This window comes from Pelodiscus sinensis, chromosome 31 (assembly GCF_052426305.1).
Source record: "Pelodiscus sinensis isolate ZL-2025 chromosome 31, ASM5242630v1, whole genome shotgun sequence".
NCBI classification, from domain to species: domain Eukaryota; kingdom Metazoa; phylum Chordata; order Testudines; family Trionychidae; genus Pelodiscus; species Pelodiscus sinensis.
In genome coordinates, this window is record NC_143082.1 from 13966397 (window position 1) to 13986049 (window position 19653).

A 19653-nucleotide genomic window follows, 5' to 3' on the forward strand; every position below is an offset into this window, starting at 1 on the left:
GCTGAGCAGTCCTGCCCCCACGGCAGGCTTGGCCCTGCTGCGTTGCAGGTGGTGGTGCTGGGCTGGCACCTACCCTCCTGCCCCAGCCTACACAGGGCGGGGTCTGCTCCCCCCCCCCCCCCCGCTGCTTGTCCCCACAGCTCCCTCAGCGAGCCCTGCAAGTCTGGCCCCTGCCCTTGCCATCTGCCTCCCTCGGGGGCGGGGCTGGCCAGCTTTCCCAATTGGAGGGGAGGGGGGCAGAGTGACCCCTCAGTGCTGTGTCCTTTGGGCTGTTTCCACCTCTGCTCCAGGCTACTGTCTCCCCAGCTGCCCGTGCCCCGCCCCTTCCCAGCAGGCAGATGGGGGGGCCTGCCCCGACCCTGCCTCGCTGGCCCCCGTCTCCCTGCCTGGCCCTGCCCCAGCCTGGCATGGGTCAAAGGCTTCACCCAGCACTTCCCCATCCAAACCAGCAGGGCTTCTGGGTGGTGCAGAGCAGTAGGGAAAACTGCCCTGGCTCAGAGGAAGTTCCCCATCTCTCTCTGAACTCCCCCCCCCCTTCCCTGTTTGCCTTCAGTCTCCCCACGTTAGCCAGCGGGCGGGGGGCCCTCGAAGGCTCAGACCCACCCCCTGTGCTGTGACGGGGCAGAGGACGGGGGTTGATCGCCCCTCACTAGGAGCAGTGAGTACTGAGGGGCTGGCAGGCCTCTCCGCATCCCCCGTCAGTGCTGAGGGACCAAGCGTCGTGCCCCAGCAGTTTGGGCAGACACGGTGCCCAGTGAGCACCAGCTGGTGCCCATGGCCAGGCAGGCAGCGTTGTCCCGATGCCCAAACCGACCTCTGTCCCTGCAGGCCCTCTAAGCGCTTGACTGACCCCCGCTTCCCCAGGCGCCTCTGCCCAGCCTGCTGCCAGGATGTGCCTGTCGTGCTGCCGGCAGCGTGGGCCCCGTGTGGATGCTGGTGGGGACCAGCTTCCGGGTAGGGGGCCGAAGGGCAGGATCTGCCCCGGCTGCCAGCCAGCTGATGTTTGTAGGGTGAGGGCGAGGCGGCTCTGCCCGGGAATTGCTCCATCAAGGATGTTTTCCATGTTTGTAGCATCTGTGCGGCGGCTTCTCCCTTTCTCCTGGCCCCGCCTGGCAGCTGGCTCGGGCGTATCCAACGGGGGCACCAAGTCCGATCAGGGGCCTGTCATGCTGTAGATCCCCTCGCCACTCCTGCCCCCAAGCGCGAGAATCCTCCATGGCTCCTTCAGGGCTAGGCTGGCAGGGCTGGGGGGCTGGGGGGCCGATGTGTCTCCTCCAGCAAGGCCCCCCATCTCAGGCTCCCATTGCGGCTGGCATCCTTGGGTGGTGGCATGGCTGGCTCCCGTCTGAGCGGGGTGCGGCTTGGGGGGTGCGTTGGGTGCACACACAGGGTTGGGGTGACAGGAAGGGCACTTCCCTGGCCCCGAGATCAGTGGCTGGCTGTGGTTTGCTCCTGCTCTTTGTTCCTAGGGCAGAACAGACATGTGCCCTGTGGAGACCAGGCCCCAGTCTGCTGCCCCGGGCCATGGCGGCGGGGGCTGGTTTGCCCCCGGTGAATACACCCCCCCCCCCACCCTGCCTGAGGGCTGGGCTCCACCCTGCCCATGCCAATAAAACTCAGGCTCAAGGGAAAAGCTGGGAAATGAATTTCCTGCCAAACTGGTAGAACCGCCAGGCAAGCTGCAGGCGGCATGGCACACACCCAGCTGTGGATGGGGCAAGGATACAAGGGGCAGGGAAGGAGTGGGATTCACCCAGCTATGGGGCAGGGAGGGACACACCCGGCTATGGGGCAGGGGCAGGCGCTGGGGAGGGACACACCAGGCTATGGGGCAGGGGCAGGCGCTGGGGAGGGACACACCAGGCTATGGGGCAGGGGCAGGCGCTGGGGAGGGACACACCCGGCTATGGGGCAGGCAAAGGGGGCTCCCCAGCCCTCCTGGCCCTTTGCCCATCCCGCGTTTGCAGACGGGGGTGCGGCTGGGACAGGGTCCCGCCTTGTGACGGCCCCTCCCCCACTGTTGCCCCCCCCCCCCCGATCTGCGAGGGGAGGGAGTTTGCCCCCACGGGAAGTAACCTGCTCCAGCGCCCCCTCGTCCCTTCCGTATGGGGGTCCTCGAGCCAATCAGAAGTGGGCTCGGGGGGGGGGGCAGCCCGTTGGCCAATGGGCGCTGGGGGGCGGGGCCTCGTGTCCCAACTGGATACAATGTAGCGTTCGGGTGATTCCGCTGCGGAGGCTCCGCTGGGAGGCGGCGGCCTGGGTCGGGGTCCTGCTGCCGTCGGGGGGGCGCCCCGCGCTGCTCCCCTGGCCCTGCGAGGTAACGGGGCGGGGGGGTTCTCGGCCCCTCCCCAGACCTGGGGGGCTTTCAGGTCAGAGCGGCCCCGGTTCTAAACACCCCTCTGCCCGGTACCCCGGTACCTCCACCGCGCCCCTGGGGTCCCCGGTCTGGCCCCATCCCTCCACCCCCCCACCTCTCCTGGGTCCGCCCCGTATAGCCCTAGCCCCCCCCCGCGTCTCCTGGGGGGTCCCCCGGTCTGGCCCCACCCCTCCACCCCCCGTCTCTCCTGGGTCCGCCCCGTATAGCCCTAGCCCCTACCCCCCTGTTTGCTCGGGGGTCCCCCGGTCTGCCTCTACCCCCTGTCTTCTCGGGGGTCCCCCGGCCTGGCCCCATCCCTCCACCACTGCGTCTCTTCTGGGTCCGCCCCGTATAGCCCTAGCCCCCCCCGTCTCCTTGGGGGTCCCCTCTGTCTGGCCCCACCCACCACCCCTCTGTCCCATCCGCCTGCAAAATCCCCTTCCCCTTATTGACGTGCCTGCTCCCGGGTCCCTCTGTCCATCCATGGGTCTGGTTGGGCAGAGCTGCCCCCACGGTTGCTTTGGAAACCCCTCCCCATCTCTGGTGCAGCTCAGGTGGCTGGCTGGTTGGGGGGGGGGTTGGGGTGCTTATTGGATCCTACCTGCCTATTGGAGTCTCTGGGGAGCTGCTGGTTTCCTGGGGCTATGCCCCCCCCTTGAGCGATCATGGGCAATTCCCCCCCCCCCATGGCAAAGGGACTGGGCCCATTGTGGGGAAGGTGGAGCTGGGGGAGGGAGGTCTGGTTCCCCCACGCGTGGCTCGCTGGCAAGGCTTGACCTAGTTCAGCCCGGACGCTTGCTTCTGCTCCACCCCCCTCCAGCTCGCTGGGCTTGGGGGTCACAGCCACTGCCTTGCCGGTCCTGCGCACAGGAGGCCGGGGGTCCCAGTGTGCCGAAGCGGGGACTGTGTCTTCCCGCAGCTCACGTGGCACGGGGCTCCTACTGCCCTGTGCTGCGGGGTTGTGATGCGCTGCGTGCGTGCCTCAGTTTCCCTGAGCACGGCATCCATGCCTGGCTGGGGAGCTGAGTTTTGGGTGTGACTCACTGAGGGATGCTGCCCCAGCCCAGCATATACCCAGTGGCCCCGGCTCTCTTGTAATCTGAGCCTGGTTGGGGGTGTGACCGGGGACCCCCTTTTACCTGGGCAGGGGACTAAGGCAGGGGCGGGGCTGCCTGCAGGGCTGGGACGGGTTGCTGGGGTGTGAGTCAGTCTGGGCTGGTTTAGGCTGCAGGGAGGGGGCAGCGCCCTGGCTCTGGGCCCCTCTCCCCAGACTGGGCTGCCCCGGCTGCTCTCGGTCCCTGTGCGGACCAGTGTGTGCTATGCCGGGTCCCCAGGAACCAAGAACCCCCCCACCCCCGTGCGCCCTGCCGGCTGGGAGGCCTCTGGCTGCAGCTGGGGGTGGGGGGACAGGGCCCCTCGGCGACACCCAGCGTGGAAGGGCAGAACCCACCCAAGGAGGGGAGATGCCAGGGCTGGCTGGGTGGGTCGGGGGGGGGAGAAGGGGGGCTGGCTCCAGCCAGCTGTTGCCCAGGAAGACTTCTTGGCTGGTTTCTTCCCCCCCACCCGAGTCATTTGCATCGCCTGGGGGGGGGGGAAGCTCAGGTTAGCCCCCCCCTCTGAAGAAGGCGCTCCCCCCGCCCTGGCAGGGCAGACCCCGGGGACACGTCCCCATCACCCTCCTGGCACGTTCACCCAGTGTCCTGGGGGTGTGGCCCTATGGCCTCCCCTGCCTGCACCCGCTCTGTGGCCCCGTTGGGCAGGGCACAGCAGAGACCAAACCGTCCCATCTGGCTGCTCGGAGGGAGACACACATGCACCTGCCCCATGGCACATTGGCCCCTCCTGCTCCCTTCCATCTGCCCACATGTCCTCCCCTGCACCGATGCATCTCCGGCACCAAAGCCCAGTCCTGGGACACCCCCACCCCCACCCCGGGGTGGTTTGTTCTCCCCCAGCTCCCTGGGAGCTGGTTATTAATTAGCAGCCGCTGCCACTTAGCTGTGCTTAGTGGAAGGGCCAGGGCTGGGTTCTGCTGCTGCAGCCTGGGAACTTCCCAGCTGGGGAGCTTTTGGGTCCCCCCTCCCCCCGCAACCTGGGGTCCCTGTAAGCTGAGCGCTTGGGCAGCTGCCCAGCCAGCAGCCCCTGGTTCTGCTGGGGGTGCACATCTGCACGTGCCTCGGTGCGCAGAACAAAATTTATTCCGCACGTGGGTAGAAAAAATTAGAATATTGCCCACGCCGCAGGGGGCTTCTCCCTTTATCCCCCTGCCCCAGGGCTAATCCCCATGTCCATCCTCCCGGTTACTTCCCTCCCAAGGGGTGGGCCCTGCCTCCCTTTCCCCCTCCCCCAATTGCCTAGATTCTCCCAGTGACCCCCCCCCACCATGTGGATCCAGGCGGGTGGGCCCAGCCTGACGCCATCGGTTGGGTGGACTCGGCCAGGCGGTGCCCTCGGCGCGCAGGGCCCTGCCACGGTCTCGCTGCCACCGGGCACCTCCCTGCGGTGCCCCAGCCTGATTCGTGGCACCCTGGTGCGTGTGCCTCTGGCTTCCGTCTTTGGAGGTGGGGAGGCCGTCTCTGCCGCGGTGTGGGAGGGAGCAACGTGCTCTGATCCTGCCCCAGGGGCCTGGCAGGGCGTGGACACCGGAGCAGGGGCAGGCCGAGCTTTTCCCAACTGGCTGTGCCCCGGCCCTGCAGCTTCGGCCTCTGCCGGGAGCGAGCGAATGTTGGAGTTGGTGCAAGGAAGGGGGAGTTGTGTAACGGCGCCTGGCCCTTCCGTGGTCTCACCAGCTGCCTGTCCCTAGGCCCATGCGACAGCCTCTCGGGCCGCTGGCACCATGGCGCTGGGCCTCTTCAAGAGCTCCTGGCTGGCTTTCCATGTGGGCATCATGGCCGGCTTTGCTTGCACCTTCTACCTGCTCAACGGCCTGCACCAGCCGGCCCCTCAGGAACCCGAAAGCCCGGCGCCCCGCCCGGCCGGTGACTCCTTCTGGGTGATCCAGCACCCGGCCCTGCTCAGCTCTGGCCACCCGCACCTCTCAGGTGGGCCATGGCACGGGGGGGAGGGTGCTGGGTGATTGTGCAGGGACGGGGAGGGGTGTGGACTGACCCTGCAGAAGCTGGGGGGGGGGAGTGGCACAGTCACGCCAGGGCCGGGGGCCGAGTGGTGAGGTGGGCACAGGCGGGCAGAGCTTCTTAGCAGCCTTTGCACCTGGGGGATCCGCACCTGCCGGTCCCAGCCCCTCCACGGACGTGCCCAGTCCCCCTGCAGCCTTTCAGCCTGCTTGGCGGAGATGCGGGGATCCTGGCACCGGGGCAGGGAGAGGCAGCGTCCCCTCTCCCCGGGCTCTGGGGCTGGGCACCAAGTCAGACTTTGTCCTCTGAGGGTGTGGAGAATTCTCCCTCCTTGTTGGCCCGGATTTATTGCAGCTTCAGTAAACAGAGGCCCTGCCCCCCACCCAGCTCCTCTCCCATTGTCCTGACCCACGGCAGCATGCGCGCCAGGTCGCTGGGGGTGCAGGGAGCCCTGACACGGTGCCCGCAGGGCCAGCGCAGTCCCAGGGGGGTGTCCTCAGGCCGCCCCGGGTCTCTGACACTTTGTGCCCCCAGGGGAGGACAGCGCCGTGGCGGCCGAGCTGTTCCACAAGGTGCGGATCCTCTGCTGGGTCATGACCGGCCCCAGCAACCTGGAGACTAAGGCCCGGCACGTCCAGGCCACGTGGGCGCGGCACTGCAACGTGGTGCTCTTCATGAGCTCGGTGCGGGACGACGGCTTCCCCGCCGTGGGGCTGGACACCAAGGAGGGCCGGGACCAGCTGTACTGGAAAACCATCCGGGCCTTCCAGTACGTCCACCAGCACCACCTGGCGCAGGCCGACTGGTTCCTCAAGGCCGACGACGACACCTTCGTGGTGCTGGACAACCTGCGCTGGCTGCTGGCCAACCACACGCCCCAGGAGCCCGTCTACTTCGGGAAGCGCTTCAAGCCCTTCGCCAAGCAGGGCTACATGAGCGGCGGGGCCGGCTACGTCCTGAGCCAGGAGGCCCTGCGGCGCTTCGTGGAGGGCTTCCGCACCCAGGCCTGCAGCCACACGACCTCGGTGGAGGACCTGGCACTGGGCCAGTGCATGGAGAAGATGGGGGTGCGGGCCGGGGACTCCCGGGACCCCGCGGGGCGGGAGACCTTCCACCCCTTCGTGCCCGAGTCCCACCTCACGGGGAAGTTCTCCAAGAGCTTCTGGTACTGGAACTACTGCTACTATCCCATCGTGGAGGTACGTGGCCTGCTGCCTGTGGCACCCTCTGGGCAGGAGTGCCCGGGGCTGTGTTCCCTGCCCCTCCTAGCCCTCCCGAGCTGCATTTAGCTCTTCCCCCAGGGGCATCCTCCGAGCGGAGGCCACGTTGAGTCCTGCTGCTCTAGCTTCTCCGTGGCCACGGGAGCCGTTTCCGTGGCTGTGGTGGGGGACCCCTTTGTGCCGTGGGGGGCTGTGAGCCAGCAGCCCCCACGCTTTTTACTTCACATCCCTCCCCCCAGCCCTTTCCGTGGCCCCTCTCCCCAGAGCTGAGCCAGGCCCGGCCGTGGCTCTAGGTCACGAGGGGCAGATGTGGACAGAGGTAAGGGGGCGGAGGCCAGGAGCTGGGAGCGCCGGAGCCCTGGGTGCCAGGCTGGGGGCAGCGCCCTGGCACTGTGCCCGCAAATCTCTTCCATCTGTGTGCAGCATAAATGTGGCTGTGCACTGGGGCGCGGGCCAACGCGCACCGCCCAGAGAGATGCAAATGGAGCTGTGGGCGCACCGCCAGCGTGCGAGGCCGCCTGGGACTCGCTCCTCGCAGGGCTCACCGAAACACGGAGCGTTGGGCATGGGTCCAGCGTCGGGTCCTGCACACCGCCGGCAGCCCTGGCTCCTGCGCCTCTGCTCCAGGATTAAGGCCGGGATGCCGGAGCTAGGACATCCTGGCAGCGCACGGGGCCTGCATAGCTCCCTGGGTCCCACCGGTGCCTCCCTTGGTAGTGGGGATGGGGAAATGGGCTCAGCCCCACCCACATTGGCTGGTTCCTTGGGGCCCCTGGGGCCGGTCGGGGGGTCGCGGCGCCGAGTGGGATCCGGTGGGTCCGCGGGCGGAGTTAGTAACGTCAGGCGGGCAGCGGTGCTGGATCCTGGCCCAGGAGCCATCTGCCCCCAGGGGCAGGGAGGGGGTTGGGGTGCAGGGGGGGCGCAGGCCCGACACGCTGCTGTTTGCTGCCCGTTGGAGACCCCGGCAGGAGGGACCCGCCGCTGCCTTGGGGGAGCAGCGGGGCTGGGCTCTCGGGGTTGGAGCAGTCGGTGCTTAGCTCCTGCTGCCGCCGGAGCCCGGGAGCAGCTAGCACCGGGGAGTGGGGGCTCTGGCCCCACTGCTCCTGCCCTCCACTGAGCCCCCCAGGGTCTGGAATGGCAGGGCCCCCCGTGCCCCACTGAACACGGAGCATGTGCAAGGGAGCGAATCCAGCGGCAGGGGCCCATCCCCCCGAGTTTGGATCCTGCAGCCCGCAAGGAGGGGAAAGGCAACCCCCCCCCCCAAGTGTTCTGGTTTGGGGCAGCCTCCAGGGACTGTGCCTGGGGGGATCTGAGGCCTCCCTGTGCCCCCTGTGGACGGTTAGCCCTGGCCCTACCCAGGCCGGTGTTAGCCCATACGCGGGCAACTCCCCACAGAGCCGGGGGAGAGACCCCAGGAACAGAAGCCCCCCCCCAGTCCTGAATCCCCTTTCTCTCAGAGCAGCCAAAGCCCTAGGCCTGTCCCCGCTCGGCTTTTTATAGGGGGGGCCAGGCAGCTGCTGCCTCCCTGCCTGGGAACGCTGTGGGGCAGGGCCCCTGTGATGGGCTCCAAGTGGGAGTCACTTTAATGTCACTGCCCCCCTCCCTGCAGCTCCCCCCTCTCCCCCCCTCCCGCTGCTTCCCCCCTCCAGCGCCGCGCCCGTTAACCCTTGTGCTCCGCAGGGCCCCCGGTGCTGCTCCGACCTGGCCATCTCCTTCCACTACGTGAGCCCCGAGCTGATGTACACCCTGGAGTTCCTGACCTACCACCTGCGGCCCTACGGCTACCGCTACCGCTTCCAGCCGCCCCTGCCGGAGAACGCCGCCCGCCTGCCCCTGCACCGGGAGCAGCCCCGGGCCGCTGAGGAGCGGGCCAACGCCACGCTGCCAGGCTCGGGCACCAAGAGACTGTAGGGTGGGGCCGGGCTCAGGCGCCCGGAGGCTCGGTGCTGGCCGTGGAGGGCCCAGGAGCCGTGGCCACGTGGCACCCCCCCATGCTGGATGATGGGGGGCGGGGTCTCAGTGTAGCTCCTCTCCCAGTTCATTGGCACTAATTACCTGTTGGTAGAGGGGCAGAGGGACCCCCAATAAGGGTCCCCTCCGGGGCAGGGGGGCTGGGGTGGGGGTTTAGGCATCCTGGGCTCCATGGTGCCACGCTCCAGCTCCTCCACCAGACCAGGTTCCTCCTGCTCCTAGGAGATATCCAGATCCCGACGGGTGTGGAACTGGGGGGGGGGGGTCTTTGCAGCCTTCCCCTCACCCTCATCCAACAGGGCAGGGTCACCAGGCGCAGGGGAGATGGGGCAGGTAGTCAGAGCCACCGAGAGCCCACTCCAGGTTGCGGGGGTGTTAGAAGGTGCTGTCCCAAGGTGGCTGAGGCCTGGGGGCAGCCCCCTTCCTCTCCATGGAAGGGCACGTGGGTGGAGGTCAGAGGAGGACATGTGGGGCAGGGAAAGCTGGCAAGTTGCCCTCTTGTTGGGAGGAGGAGGCAGGATGCTGTGATGAGGGGCACATGTGGGGTGGGGTGGCAAGGAATCCTGGAGGGGGATGGGGGCAGGCTCTTGGCAGAGGGGACCAAGTGGCGGGCAGGCGTGGGAGAGGCAGGCTAGGGCAGAGCTACCCAGAGCCTGAGCCATGGTAAATCGTGGCAAGCCATGGGTCATACCACTGCAGGGTGAGGGGCTCATGAGGGATAGCTGGAGCCCTGTCGTGGATTAGTCTACTGACAGGTGAGGGGGCCATGGGAAATGCCATTGCAGGTGGAGCTGGAGCCCTGCCACAGATCATACCACTAGAGGAGAGCAAGCCACGGGTCATACCACTGCACAGTGAGGGGATGCTGGGGGATACCACCGCCAGCTACGCTGTGGCACTGCCATGGATTATACCACTGTGTGGCAAGCAGGAACTCAGCAATGGAGTATGACATTGTGGGATGATCAAGCCACGGGTGTGGCCACGGATTATACCACTGCACAGTGAGGGGACGTTGGGGGATACGACTGCCAGCTACGCTGCGGCACTGCCATGGATCGTACCACTGTGCGGCAAGCAGGAACTCAGCAATGATTATGATATTGTGGGATGATCAAGCCATGGGTGTGGCCACGGATTATACCACTGCACAGTGAGGGGACGTTGGGGGAGACCACAGCCTGCTACTCTGTGGCACTGCCATGGATCGTACCACTGCTGGGTGAGCAGGAATCCTGCACTGGATCACATAACTTCACAGCTTCTCTTTATTTATCGAACTGCCCGGGGCAGCCCCCCGCCCGCATGGTGCCAGCCGGGGGCGCCCTGGGCAGGGGTCTCACTACCCTGGTGGGGGGAAGCGAGGGGCTCACGGGGCTTTAATAAACGCTGCTTTGGCTTGAGAGAGCAAGGGGCTGGGCCGAGCTTGCCCCCCTCCCCCCCGCCTGTGTCTGTGAGCTCTGCCCCTAGCGCAGCACCCGTGGCCGAGGGGTACTGAGGCTGGTGCCCATAGCACCCCACTACGATTGCCCCCATGGGGGGAGGGGCGTTGAGCCCAGCCCAGAGGTGCCTGCTCTTGCCAGTTGGGGGCAAAACCTTAGGGATGGCGGGGGGGGGGGGGAGGCGGATGCTGGTACCTGGCTGGGGATGTGGTTGGGGCTTCATACAAGGCTGGGGGGGAGGGCACGGGGGAGGGGCTGCTGGTGGGGCAGGAGGGGTGGTGGTGTGCCAATGGGGGGTGCAGCCAATGGGGGGTGCAGCGGGGGAACCCCTGTGGGAGGTGTAATATCCCAGGCGGCTGGGGGCGCCGCGCAGAGGGTCACATCCTGGGGCTGCAGCCTGCCCTGCCCCCCCCCGAACTCGTCTGTTTGCCCCGCTGGCCAGCGAGACCTTACACAAGCAACCCCCTTGGACGTGCCAACTTCCTCTGTGTCATGCCCAGCACCGCGCCTCCCTCGCCGGAGCGGTTGTGAAAATCCATCTCGCCACCTCCAAACAGGTTCTACCAATCCCAAGGGACCCGCCACAGGCCCAGTTTCCTGGCAATCTCTGCTCTTACCCAACGGAGCGCGCTGGGCCAGGCCTTTCGCCTCCAGCCTTGACAGGTCTAGTGAGAGAAGGATGAAAGTCCAATGGCGACGGGAAACAAGCGACGTTCCCCGGCTGTAGCAGGGAGGGACCAAGCTGCCGTTGTCTTCATGCCCGGATCTCTCCACCGGCCCAGACCTGGTAACTCTTTGCAGCCAGTTTGCTGTCACCAGCCAGTAAAACAAACAAAATTATAATGTAGAACAGAATCAGCCCGGCTAGGCCTGCCCCTGTGGGGTGTAGGGGTGTGTATGCGGGGGAGAGGGGGGTTAAGCCCAGCCCAGAAGCGCCTGTTCTTGCCAGTCGGGGGTGAAACCTCAGAGCAGGCAGATGCTGGCACTTGGTTGGGGATGTGGCTGGTGCTGGAGGGGACTCCGGAGGAGGGGGGGACATGAAAACTAGGGGTGTTAAATATCAGTTAATTGAGTAGTCGATGAACTTCATGAATTCTTACCAGTTAGTCGACTGTTCTATAGTCCCTGGGCAGCCCTGTCCAGAGGGGAGGGATCTGAGCTTCTGAACTTGGCACGAGCCAGAACTGAGCCAGGCTGCCTGCCTACCCAGCTCTTAATACACTTTGGCTGTGTCTAGCCTGGCAAGTTTTTCCGCAACAGCAGCTGCTTTGGGGAAAAACTTCACAGCTGTCTACACTGGCCGCTTGAATTTCCGCAAGAACACTGACGATCTCGTGTAAGAAATCAGTGCTGCTTGCGGAAATACTGTGCTGCTCCCGTTCAGGCAAAAGTCCTTAAAAGGGCCCGTGTAGACAGCTCAGATTTGTTTTGCGCAAAAAAGCCCCGATGGCGAAAATGGCGATCCGGGCTTTTTTGCGCAAAAATGCGTCTAGATTGGCCACGGATGCTTTTGCGCAAAAGCGCTTTTGCAGAAAAGCGTCCGTGCCAATCTAGACGCTCTTTTCCGCAAATGCTTTTAATGGAAAACGTTTCCGTTAAAAGCATTCGTGGGAAATCATGCCGGTCTAGATGTAGCCTTTAAATGCTGAGCCGCAGCGGGGGTAGGTCTTGGATGAGGACTGAGCTGGGCTGCTGGCCAGCCTGCTAAAAAAAAAAGTACTGGCATGGAGTGGGGGGGGGGAGGGAATGCGTGTGGTCTATAGCATTAACCTATACGCATTTGCTAATTGGTTAATTGACTCCACTATTACATCCCTAGTTAAAACCACCCGTAACAGGCCACATGTTGCCTTGGCTCGAGAGGCACTGAACCAAAAAGCCAGGCTACAAAAGAAAAAAAAAAAAAGTGAAATATGAACCGGTTGAACCTCTCTAGTCTGGCAACCTCCATGGTCCGGCGTGATGCTCGCAGGGGCGGCCTGTGAACCTAGGCAAACTAGGCAGTTGCCTAAGGCGCCGCCGGCCTGGGCGCCCCATGATGACTTGACGGCCGTGCAGGCGGGGGTGCTGATTGTGCCTTCCGCCTAGGGTGCCAGCTGCCGCAGCCGGCCTCAAGCCGCTCCTGGGTGTTAGTTAGCCGGATGTCCACTTATCCCACAGTGAGGGAGGCCTACGTTGGAGATAAGGAGCAACTATTTCCCTAGGAGGAAGGGAAGCGCTGGGCTGGGTTCCCTAGGGAGGGGGTGGAATCTCCATCCCTAGAGGTTTTTACGGCCTGGCTGGTCAAAGCCCTGGCTGTGTTGATTGAGTTGGGTTGGTCCTGCTTTGGGCAGGGGGCTGGACCTGACTCCTGAGGTCTCTTCCCGCCCTGGGATTCTCTCATTGTATGATTGTCACGGGCGTGGACAAGTTTCCCGCAGTCCCATAAAGTTGTTTATAGCCCCTGGTCCTGGCTCTCCGGGTTCTGTGCTGGTTTTCCTTGGTGCCCTTAAGCTCCAGCCAGGGCCAGCCCGAGGCATTCTGGCACCCCAGGCCCGGGCGTGCGGCGCCGCTGCCGGGCGCACGGCACATGCGCAGCCCAGTCCGGCCCGGCTGTTGCTGTTGGTGCGTGCGCCGGGCCGTGTAGGGTCCCGCGGCCATGGGGGAAAGGGCATTGCTGGCTGGTGCCACGGGGATGCGGGCAGGCCAGCGCTGCGGGAGCTGGGCACGTGGCACCTGATGGCAGCTGTAAGGGACGCCACGTGCCTTTTACAGCTGCCACCAGGCGGCCCCCATCGGTTGGTGCCCTGAGCAGCTGCCCAGCTCGCCCATGCCTCAGTCCTGCCCTGGTTCCAGCCCCAACCCCCAGGTTGAAATCCTGGACATTTTTACGCCGGTTGGTTCTTGACCCCTCTGGGGAGCAGCCACTGCTTTGGCCTCGCCTCTGGGGTAGTGGCCAGCTGGCTGCATTAGGGAAGTGAGCGACTGTACCACAAACCACTTTTCCAACCTTATTCTTACGGGCCAGGTTTCTCTGCTTCGCTCACCTTCCAAAGAAAGCTACAGTTTGTGGGAAAATAGGAGAAATCGAACATGTCCCTGGAGAGGCCAAATGGAAAATCCCATCCTTTGCTGAACCACTACTGGGGTTAAATTCCCCCACTGGTAAAAACAGTCGATGACATTCGTGTTCAGAAGTCCCCTTCCACTCAAGCGGGTCCTGACCATGTAAAACGTGCGTTAAAATACTCTAGTCTGAAATCAGCAAAAAGTGCGAGTGGTAAAAGCCAAAGGTAAAAATGATAAACCATTCGCTCGGCTCAGCTAACACGTGGCGACCCCCGTTCCCATATTAGGTCTAATGGGATTATCCACTTTAGTCTCAGCTCTCGCTTTAAAACATTTTATTCGGAGGGCCAGCAACCCAAATTAAACCCCTCGTGTCTTTTACGCTGTCAGCATGGACATAAAAACCAGCAGGTTACCTGGCCCTGTGCCCACGTGGTATGAAGATACAAATTCCTTTCCTCCGTGGCTAAAAAGATGTAGCCCTCCTTGGGGGAAACGACCCCTTAGAAGCTAGGATACGTCCTGTGTGAGGATTTGGCTTTGGTGAGGCCACATCTGGAGTAGTGTGTCCAGTTCTGGGCCCCTCGCTACAGAAAGGATGTGGACGCATTGGAGAGGGTCCAGCGGAGGGCAGCCAAAATGCTGAGGGGGCTGGAGCATATGACTTATGAGGAGAGGCTGAGGGACTTGGGTCTGTTTAGTCTGCAGAAGAGAAGAGCGAGGGGGGATTTGAGAGCAGCCTTCAACTTCCTGAAGGGAGGTTCCAAAGAGGATGGAGAGAGGCTGTTCTCAGTAGTGACAGATGCAGAACAAGGAGCAATGGTCTCAAGTTGTGGTGGGAGAGGTCCAGGTTGGATATTAGGAAAAACTATTTCCCTAGGAGGGTGGTGAAGCGCTGGGATGGGTTCCCCAGGGAAGTAGTGGAGTCTCCATCCCTAGAGGTGTTTAAGTCTCGGCTTGACAAAGCCCTGGCCGGGTTGATTTAGTTGGGATTGGTCCTGCCTAGAGCAGGGGGCTGGACTTGCTGACCTTCTGAGGGCTCTTCCAGTTCTATGCTTCTATGATGGGTCACCAGTCTTTTCGGGCTCAGCTCGCAGCAAAGATGCTCCTGATTTGATGAGCCGGACTGGAGACAAATGGAGGAACCTCCAGGGTCCTTTGGAGACGATGGCTCATGTTGTTCACGCCGTGTGAAAATACCTCCCCAAATGGCATTTGGCACAGGAGTCAGGCACCTGTCTGGGTGGGGCTCCGTCCGTGGCAGCCATCACATGCTGGTCTGCAGGATCACAGCAAAACTCCTCAGTTGTGAGCAGTGGCCAAGAAACAACCATTTTCATCCAAAGACTCCGATTGACTCTCTTAGCCAGCCTTTCAGAACAGCTGGGTGAGGCCTGTAGCTCTCTCCCAGAAGTACATACTGTATTTAGAATAGCAGCACAGAGCCAATCCAGCGTCACACACACAAATCAGACAGGCACGTGACTAGTGGCAGTCAAAAAAGCAAACAGAATGTTAAGAATCGTAAAGCAACAGAGAATAAGACAGAGAATATCTTATTGACGCTGTATAAATCCATGGGAAGCTCACGTCTAGAATCATGTGTGCAACTGTGGTTGCCTCCTCTCCAAAAAGATCTCTTGCATAGGTGGGTGCAGGGGGTGTGCCGGGCACACCCTAATGTCTCAAAAAAAAGTGGCTTTGTGTTTTAATTTCATTTAATTGCATGATACGCTCTTTTAAGTAAAGTTTAGTTGTTCATTTACAAAAAAATAAGTTCAGTTAAGTTTTAGTTTCTTTAGTTTGCTTGATAAATAAAAATAATGTCCTTTATGACTGAGTATTCAATAAATGTTCGCCTTTAAAAAAACAAAAAGTCCCCAGGGCGCACATCATAATGAAATGTGCTGCACACGCCTGTGATCTCTTGGCATTGGAAAAGGTTCAGAAAAGGGCAACAAAAAGGATGAGGGGTTTGGAATGGTCCCATGGGAAGAGAGGTTAAAAAGACTGGGACTTTTCAGCTTAGAAAGAAAGGAGACGAAGGGAGGATGTTCCTGAGGGCTGTTCAATCGTGACAGGTGTGGCGAAAGTGAATCAGGAAAAGTTATTTACTTGTTTCCATCACATAAGAAATTGGGGTCGCCCCATGCAATGAATAGGGAGCAGGTTTAAAACAAACCAAAGGATGCTTTTTTCACACAGCGCACGGACAACCTGTGGAACTCCTCGCCAGAGGAGGTTGTGAAGACCAGGACTTTAGCGGGGCTCAAGAAAGAACTGGATAAATTCATGGAGGTTAGGTCCGTCAATGGCTCTTAGCCGGGATGGGCAGGGAGGGTGTTCCTGGCCTCTGTCAGAGACTGGGCATGGGTGACACGGGAGGTTCACTTGATGATTCCCTGTTCTGTTCACTCCCTCTGGGGCACCTGGTGTTAGCCACTGTTGGTGGACAGGACCCTGGGCTGCTCCCCCAGACTCTGAATCCCGCCCGGTGTGTAGCTGCCAGACACCCGGAGAGTGCAGGGTGTGTGGGTGACCCAAAAAGACAGGGTCATGCCAGGATCTGTGGCTGGGATGGGACAGCCCCTAGCAGCATAGCAAGCCCTCTTGCTGGCTGCTCTGGGTGCAGCTGGCAGGATGTAGCCTGGCAGTGACCCAGCCAGGGCTGGCAGGTGACGTGGCTCAGCCGTGGCCAAACGGCGCGGCACCAGGGGAGCTGATGGGCAGCTCCCTGCTGCCACTGTGGGGCCAACCGAGAGCCGTGCCACGTCTAGCCCCAGGCAGGCAGCCCGCTGGCCTGTTCCGGGCCCCACAAGAATGGGGGAGAAGCCGGAGGAGGGCACCAGAAACCAAGGCCAGGTGTAAACAGCCTGAGCCCCGAGAAGGACAGGGAGAGTTGGACACATGTAGGAAGTGGAGGGGACCGGTGCCGGGGGCTGCTGCCACCAGAGGGGGATCCAGGGGTACAAACGTCGTATCTGCAGCTGCATCTTTGCTATGAACTGGGCCCGGAAGGACCGTTAGGCCCCCCAATCCGAGGGTGCAGCCCAGAGCCTTAGGATACAGCCGATTGCACCATCTCAGCTGCAAGCCGGCGCTGAAAGCCTTGGAATTGCCGTGCGGAGTTTTGTTTCCTTTAATCCTTGGACTCTGGACCTTTCCTGTCTCTCTCTGATTGATAAACCTTTGGAGTAGAGTCTGACGCTGGGGGAGGGGACTTTTTTGGATCAGGGGTTGCTGCCTCAGAGGAAAGTCAGTCGGGGGCCACACACAACTGAGAAGCCAAAAAACCCCCCCGCCCCCAAAACAACCACTCACTGATATGGCCTTTGATTGAGGAGAACGCCCCCCCCCCGCATTCCTGAGCCTAGTGGGGCCAGGTTAGTAGATCTTGTATGCTCTAGCCCCGTGGTAGGCACAAGCTCCCCAGTGCTGGGTGGGGGGAGCCCTAGGCCTTGGGGGCCGGATCCAGGCATGCCAGGGGCCACATCCGGCCCCCAGGCCTGAGGCTCCTCCACCCCTGGTCTAAAGGATCAGTGCAGAGCCCTCCACGGGGTAAGAGCTGAGGGCTAAATTGACCCAGCACTGTGGCTGGCTCTTTGAGATCAGAAGAACCCGCTTGGGTCTGGGGAGACGGGTTTTCAGAACCTCTCTTCAGTGTTCGGTGCGGTGCTGGCAAAGGCCCCAGGAAAAGCCGGCGTGTCTAAGGCGGGGGCTTATGTGACTTCTTGCTGGCCAGCGTGGGAGCAGAGGTGCTCAGTGTGGCTGGATTGGACCATCTTGGGCTGTGCCTAGGCCTGCGTGCAAGCAATTTGCCCTCCTTGGATCTCGGAGTGGTGCCGCAGAAACCGTTCGTCCCACATGCTTGGCTCCATGGGGCCAGGTGAATGAAGCTGGGACCCCCACGCTCGTCTCAGTTTGGGATGGAGAGTTTGGTCAGTTAAAGAGCCGTTGCAACGAGTCAGCAACGCTCTGCGGGTCTGGACGAAAACGCCTTGGAAGATTGGTGCTCAGAGAAAGGAATCTCCTTTTGCGAGAGAGCCACGCATGAAGCACTGAGAGCCTTGCGGATGGACAGCGGCCAACAGGCCCCAAACGTGCTCGAACGCGAGTGGGAACCAAAACGTGGGGAGGTTTTTGTGGTCTGCGGCTGCCTCCCACGTGGTCCGTGGTTCGAGCTCAGCCCTCGACCCAAAAAAGGTTCCCCACCACGGCCAGAAATAAAGAGAACATTGAATCCTTTCTGGTTGGACAGAAATTCATGTTTTCCTTTATTTAAAATGAAGTTTGATAAACTAGCATGAGAAAAAACTTAAACAACAAATTGTCTGGTAACACTTTAAAAACGAACAAACCATGTAAGTGAATCTGTTTAATCAGAGAACCATAGAGCTGGAAGAGACCTCAGAAGGTCAAGTCCAGCCCCCGCCCAAGGCAGGACCAATCCCAACTAAATCAACCCGGTCAGGGCTTTGTCAAGCCGAGACTTAAACACCTCTAGGGATGGAGACTCCACCACTTCCCTAGGGAACCCATCCCAGTGCTTCCCTTCCTCCTAGGGAAATAGTTTTTCCTAATATCCAACCTGGACCTCTCCCACCACAACTTGAGCCCATCGCTCCTTATTCTGCATCTGTCACTACTGAGAACAGCCTCTCTCCAGCCTCTTTGGAACCTCCCTTCAGGAAGTTGAAGGCTGCTCTCAAATCCCCCCTCACTCGTCTCTTCTGCAGACTAAACAGACCCAAGTCCCTCAGTCTCTCCTCATAGGTCATATGCTCCAGCCCCCGAATCATTTTGGTCGCCCTCCGCTGGACCCTCTCCAATGCGTCCACATCCTTTTTGTAGTGGGGGGCCCAGAACTGGACACAATACCCCAGATGTGGCCTTGCCAGAGCTGAGTAAAGAGGAATAATGACATCTCTGGATCGACTGGCTATCAACTCCTCTTAGTGCAACCTAATATGCCATTAGCCTTCTTGGCTACAAGGGCACATTCTTGACTCATCTCCAGCTTCTCATCCACTGTAACCCCCAGGTCCTTTTCTGCAGAACTGCTACTTAGCTAGTTGGTCCCCAGCCTGTACCAATGTTTGGGATTCTTCCGTCCCAAGGGCAGGACTCTGCACTTGTCTTTGTTGAACCTCATCAGATTTCTTGTGGCCCAATCCTCCAATTTGTCTAGGTCACTCTGGACTCTATCCCTGCCCTCCAGCGTATCTACCTCTCCCCCCAGCTTAGTATCATCTGCAAACTTGCTGAGGGTGCAATCCATCCCCTCATCCAGGTCATTAATAAAGATGTTGAACAAAACCAGCCCTAGAACCGATCCTTGGGGCACTCCGCTAGAGACCGTGCACCATCCTGACGTCGAGCCGTTGATCACTACACGCTGGACCCGCCCTTCCAGCCAGCTTTCTAGCCATCTTACCGTCCATTTATCCAATCATTTAAATCAACCCATTCTCTCTTGCTGCAGCACTAGCAAAATGGCTCGGGCGTAATTAGGTAATTAACGGTCACTTTCCATTAGCAACAGGTGGGACTTGGAAAGATTTGCATTGAGCCAAGTGGTCCACGAGCCAAAAAGTTTGAGAACCACTGCTTTAGACTCTGTGCGGTTCTACAATGCCATACGGAGGCGGTTCAGGGTTGCGCCGGTTGCGTTTTGCTGGCTGACTGTCCCGTGAAGGAACGGGTGTGGCGTGTGCCGAGGAGCATGGTTAAACAGGGGGGAGCAATTGGGAGTTTTGAGAAACCGCTGGATGTGGTCACTTTGCAGCGATGTTTGGCTGTTGAGCCTGGCCACCGTGTGATAGGGCGCCCCGGGCCGGTGATCGTCACATCCTCCAATCCAGGCGAAGAGATGGGTTTAAAGGCGAGACCTGCTCCTGCTAGAAAAGCTGACCTAGGTGCTGCTGGTGCCAAGAACAGTAGAGGGGCATGGTGTGTATGAGCTTTTGAAAAAGCCATTCTCTATGGCAAGAATGGGGCATCAGCACACACTCTGGCTGTGTCTAGACTGGCATGATTTTGCGCAAAAGCGGCCACTTTTCCACAAAATCTTGCCACCTGTCTACACTGGCCGCGAGTATTTGCGCAAGAACGCTGACCTTGTATTGTAAAAAATCAGTGCTTCTTGCGTAAATACTCCGACGCTCCCGCTCAGGGATAAGCCCTCTTGCGCAAGTATTCTTGCACAAGAGGGCCAGTATAGACAGCAACGTTAATTTCTTGCGCAAGAAAGCCCGATGGCTAAAATGGCCATGGGAACTCTCTTGCACAAGAGAGCATCTACACTGGCACGGATGCTTTTGCGCAAAAGCAAATCTTTTGCGCAAAGGCACATGCCAGTATAGACGCTCTCTTGCACAAATACGTTTAACGGAAAAACGTTTCCCTTAAAAGTATTTGCGCAAAATCATGCCAGTCTAGATGCAGCCAATGTCGGGGTGTTAAATGTTGGTTCACTGATGAGTCGATTAACGTTGTGAATTTGTATCGGTTACTCGACTATTCAATAGTTCACTGGGGTGGGG

The 19653-nt window shown here is 60.8% G+C and overlaps 1 protein-coding gene across 2 annotated transcripts; it reads left to right on the forward strand.

Moving 5' to 3' along the window:
* The first annotated feature begins 2160 nt into the window (after positions 1-2160).
* On the forward strand, positions 2161-10028 carry LOC142818915 (glycoprotein-N-acetylgalactosamine 3-beta-galactosyltransferase 1-A-like). 2 transcript variants are annotated; one of them, XM_075901736.2, is made up of 5 exons: positions 2161-2317; positions 5160-5397; positions 5965-6629; positions 8331-8538; positions 9407-10028. In XM_075901736.2, the coding sequence occupies exons 2-5, from the start codon at positions 5193-5195 to the stop codon at positions 9571-9573; spliced, it is 1245 nt and encodes a 414-aa protein (XP_075757851.2). In that variant the 5' UTR covers positions 2161-2317; positions 5160-5192; the 3' UTR covers positions 9574-10028. The 2 variants fall into 2 exon arrangements, with proteins under 2 accessions (XP_075757851.2, XP_089630904.1); XM_089774778.1 differs by having other exon boundaries at positions 8331-9548.
* The last annotated feature ends 9625 nt before the right edge of the window (positions 10029-19653 follow it).

Excerpts from the sequence above, each read along its gene's own strand:
- LOC142818915 (XM_075901736.2), top strand. The coding sequence starts at position 5,193 with ATGGCGCTGGGCCTCTTCAAGAGCTCCTGGCTGGCTTTCCATGTGGGC. Across the intron at positions 5,398-5,964 it reads TGGCCACCCGCACCTCTCAG|GGGAGGACAGCGCCGTGGCG; the intron begins GTGGGCCATGGC and ends TTGTGCCCCCAG. Across the intron at positions 8,539-9,406 it reads GGCCAACGCCACGCTGCCAG|GTGGAGCTGGAGCCCTGCCA; the intron begins GCTCGGGCACCA and ends ATGCCATTGCAG.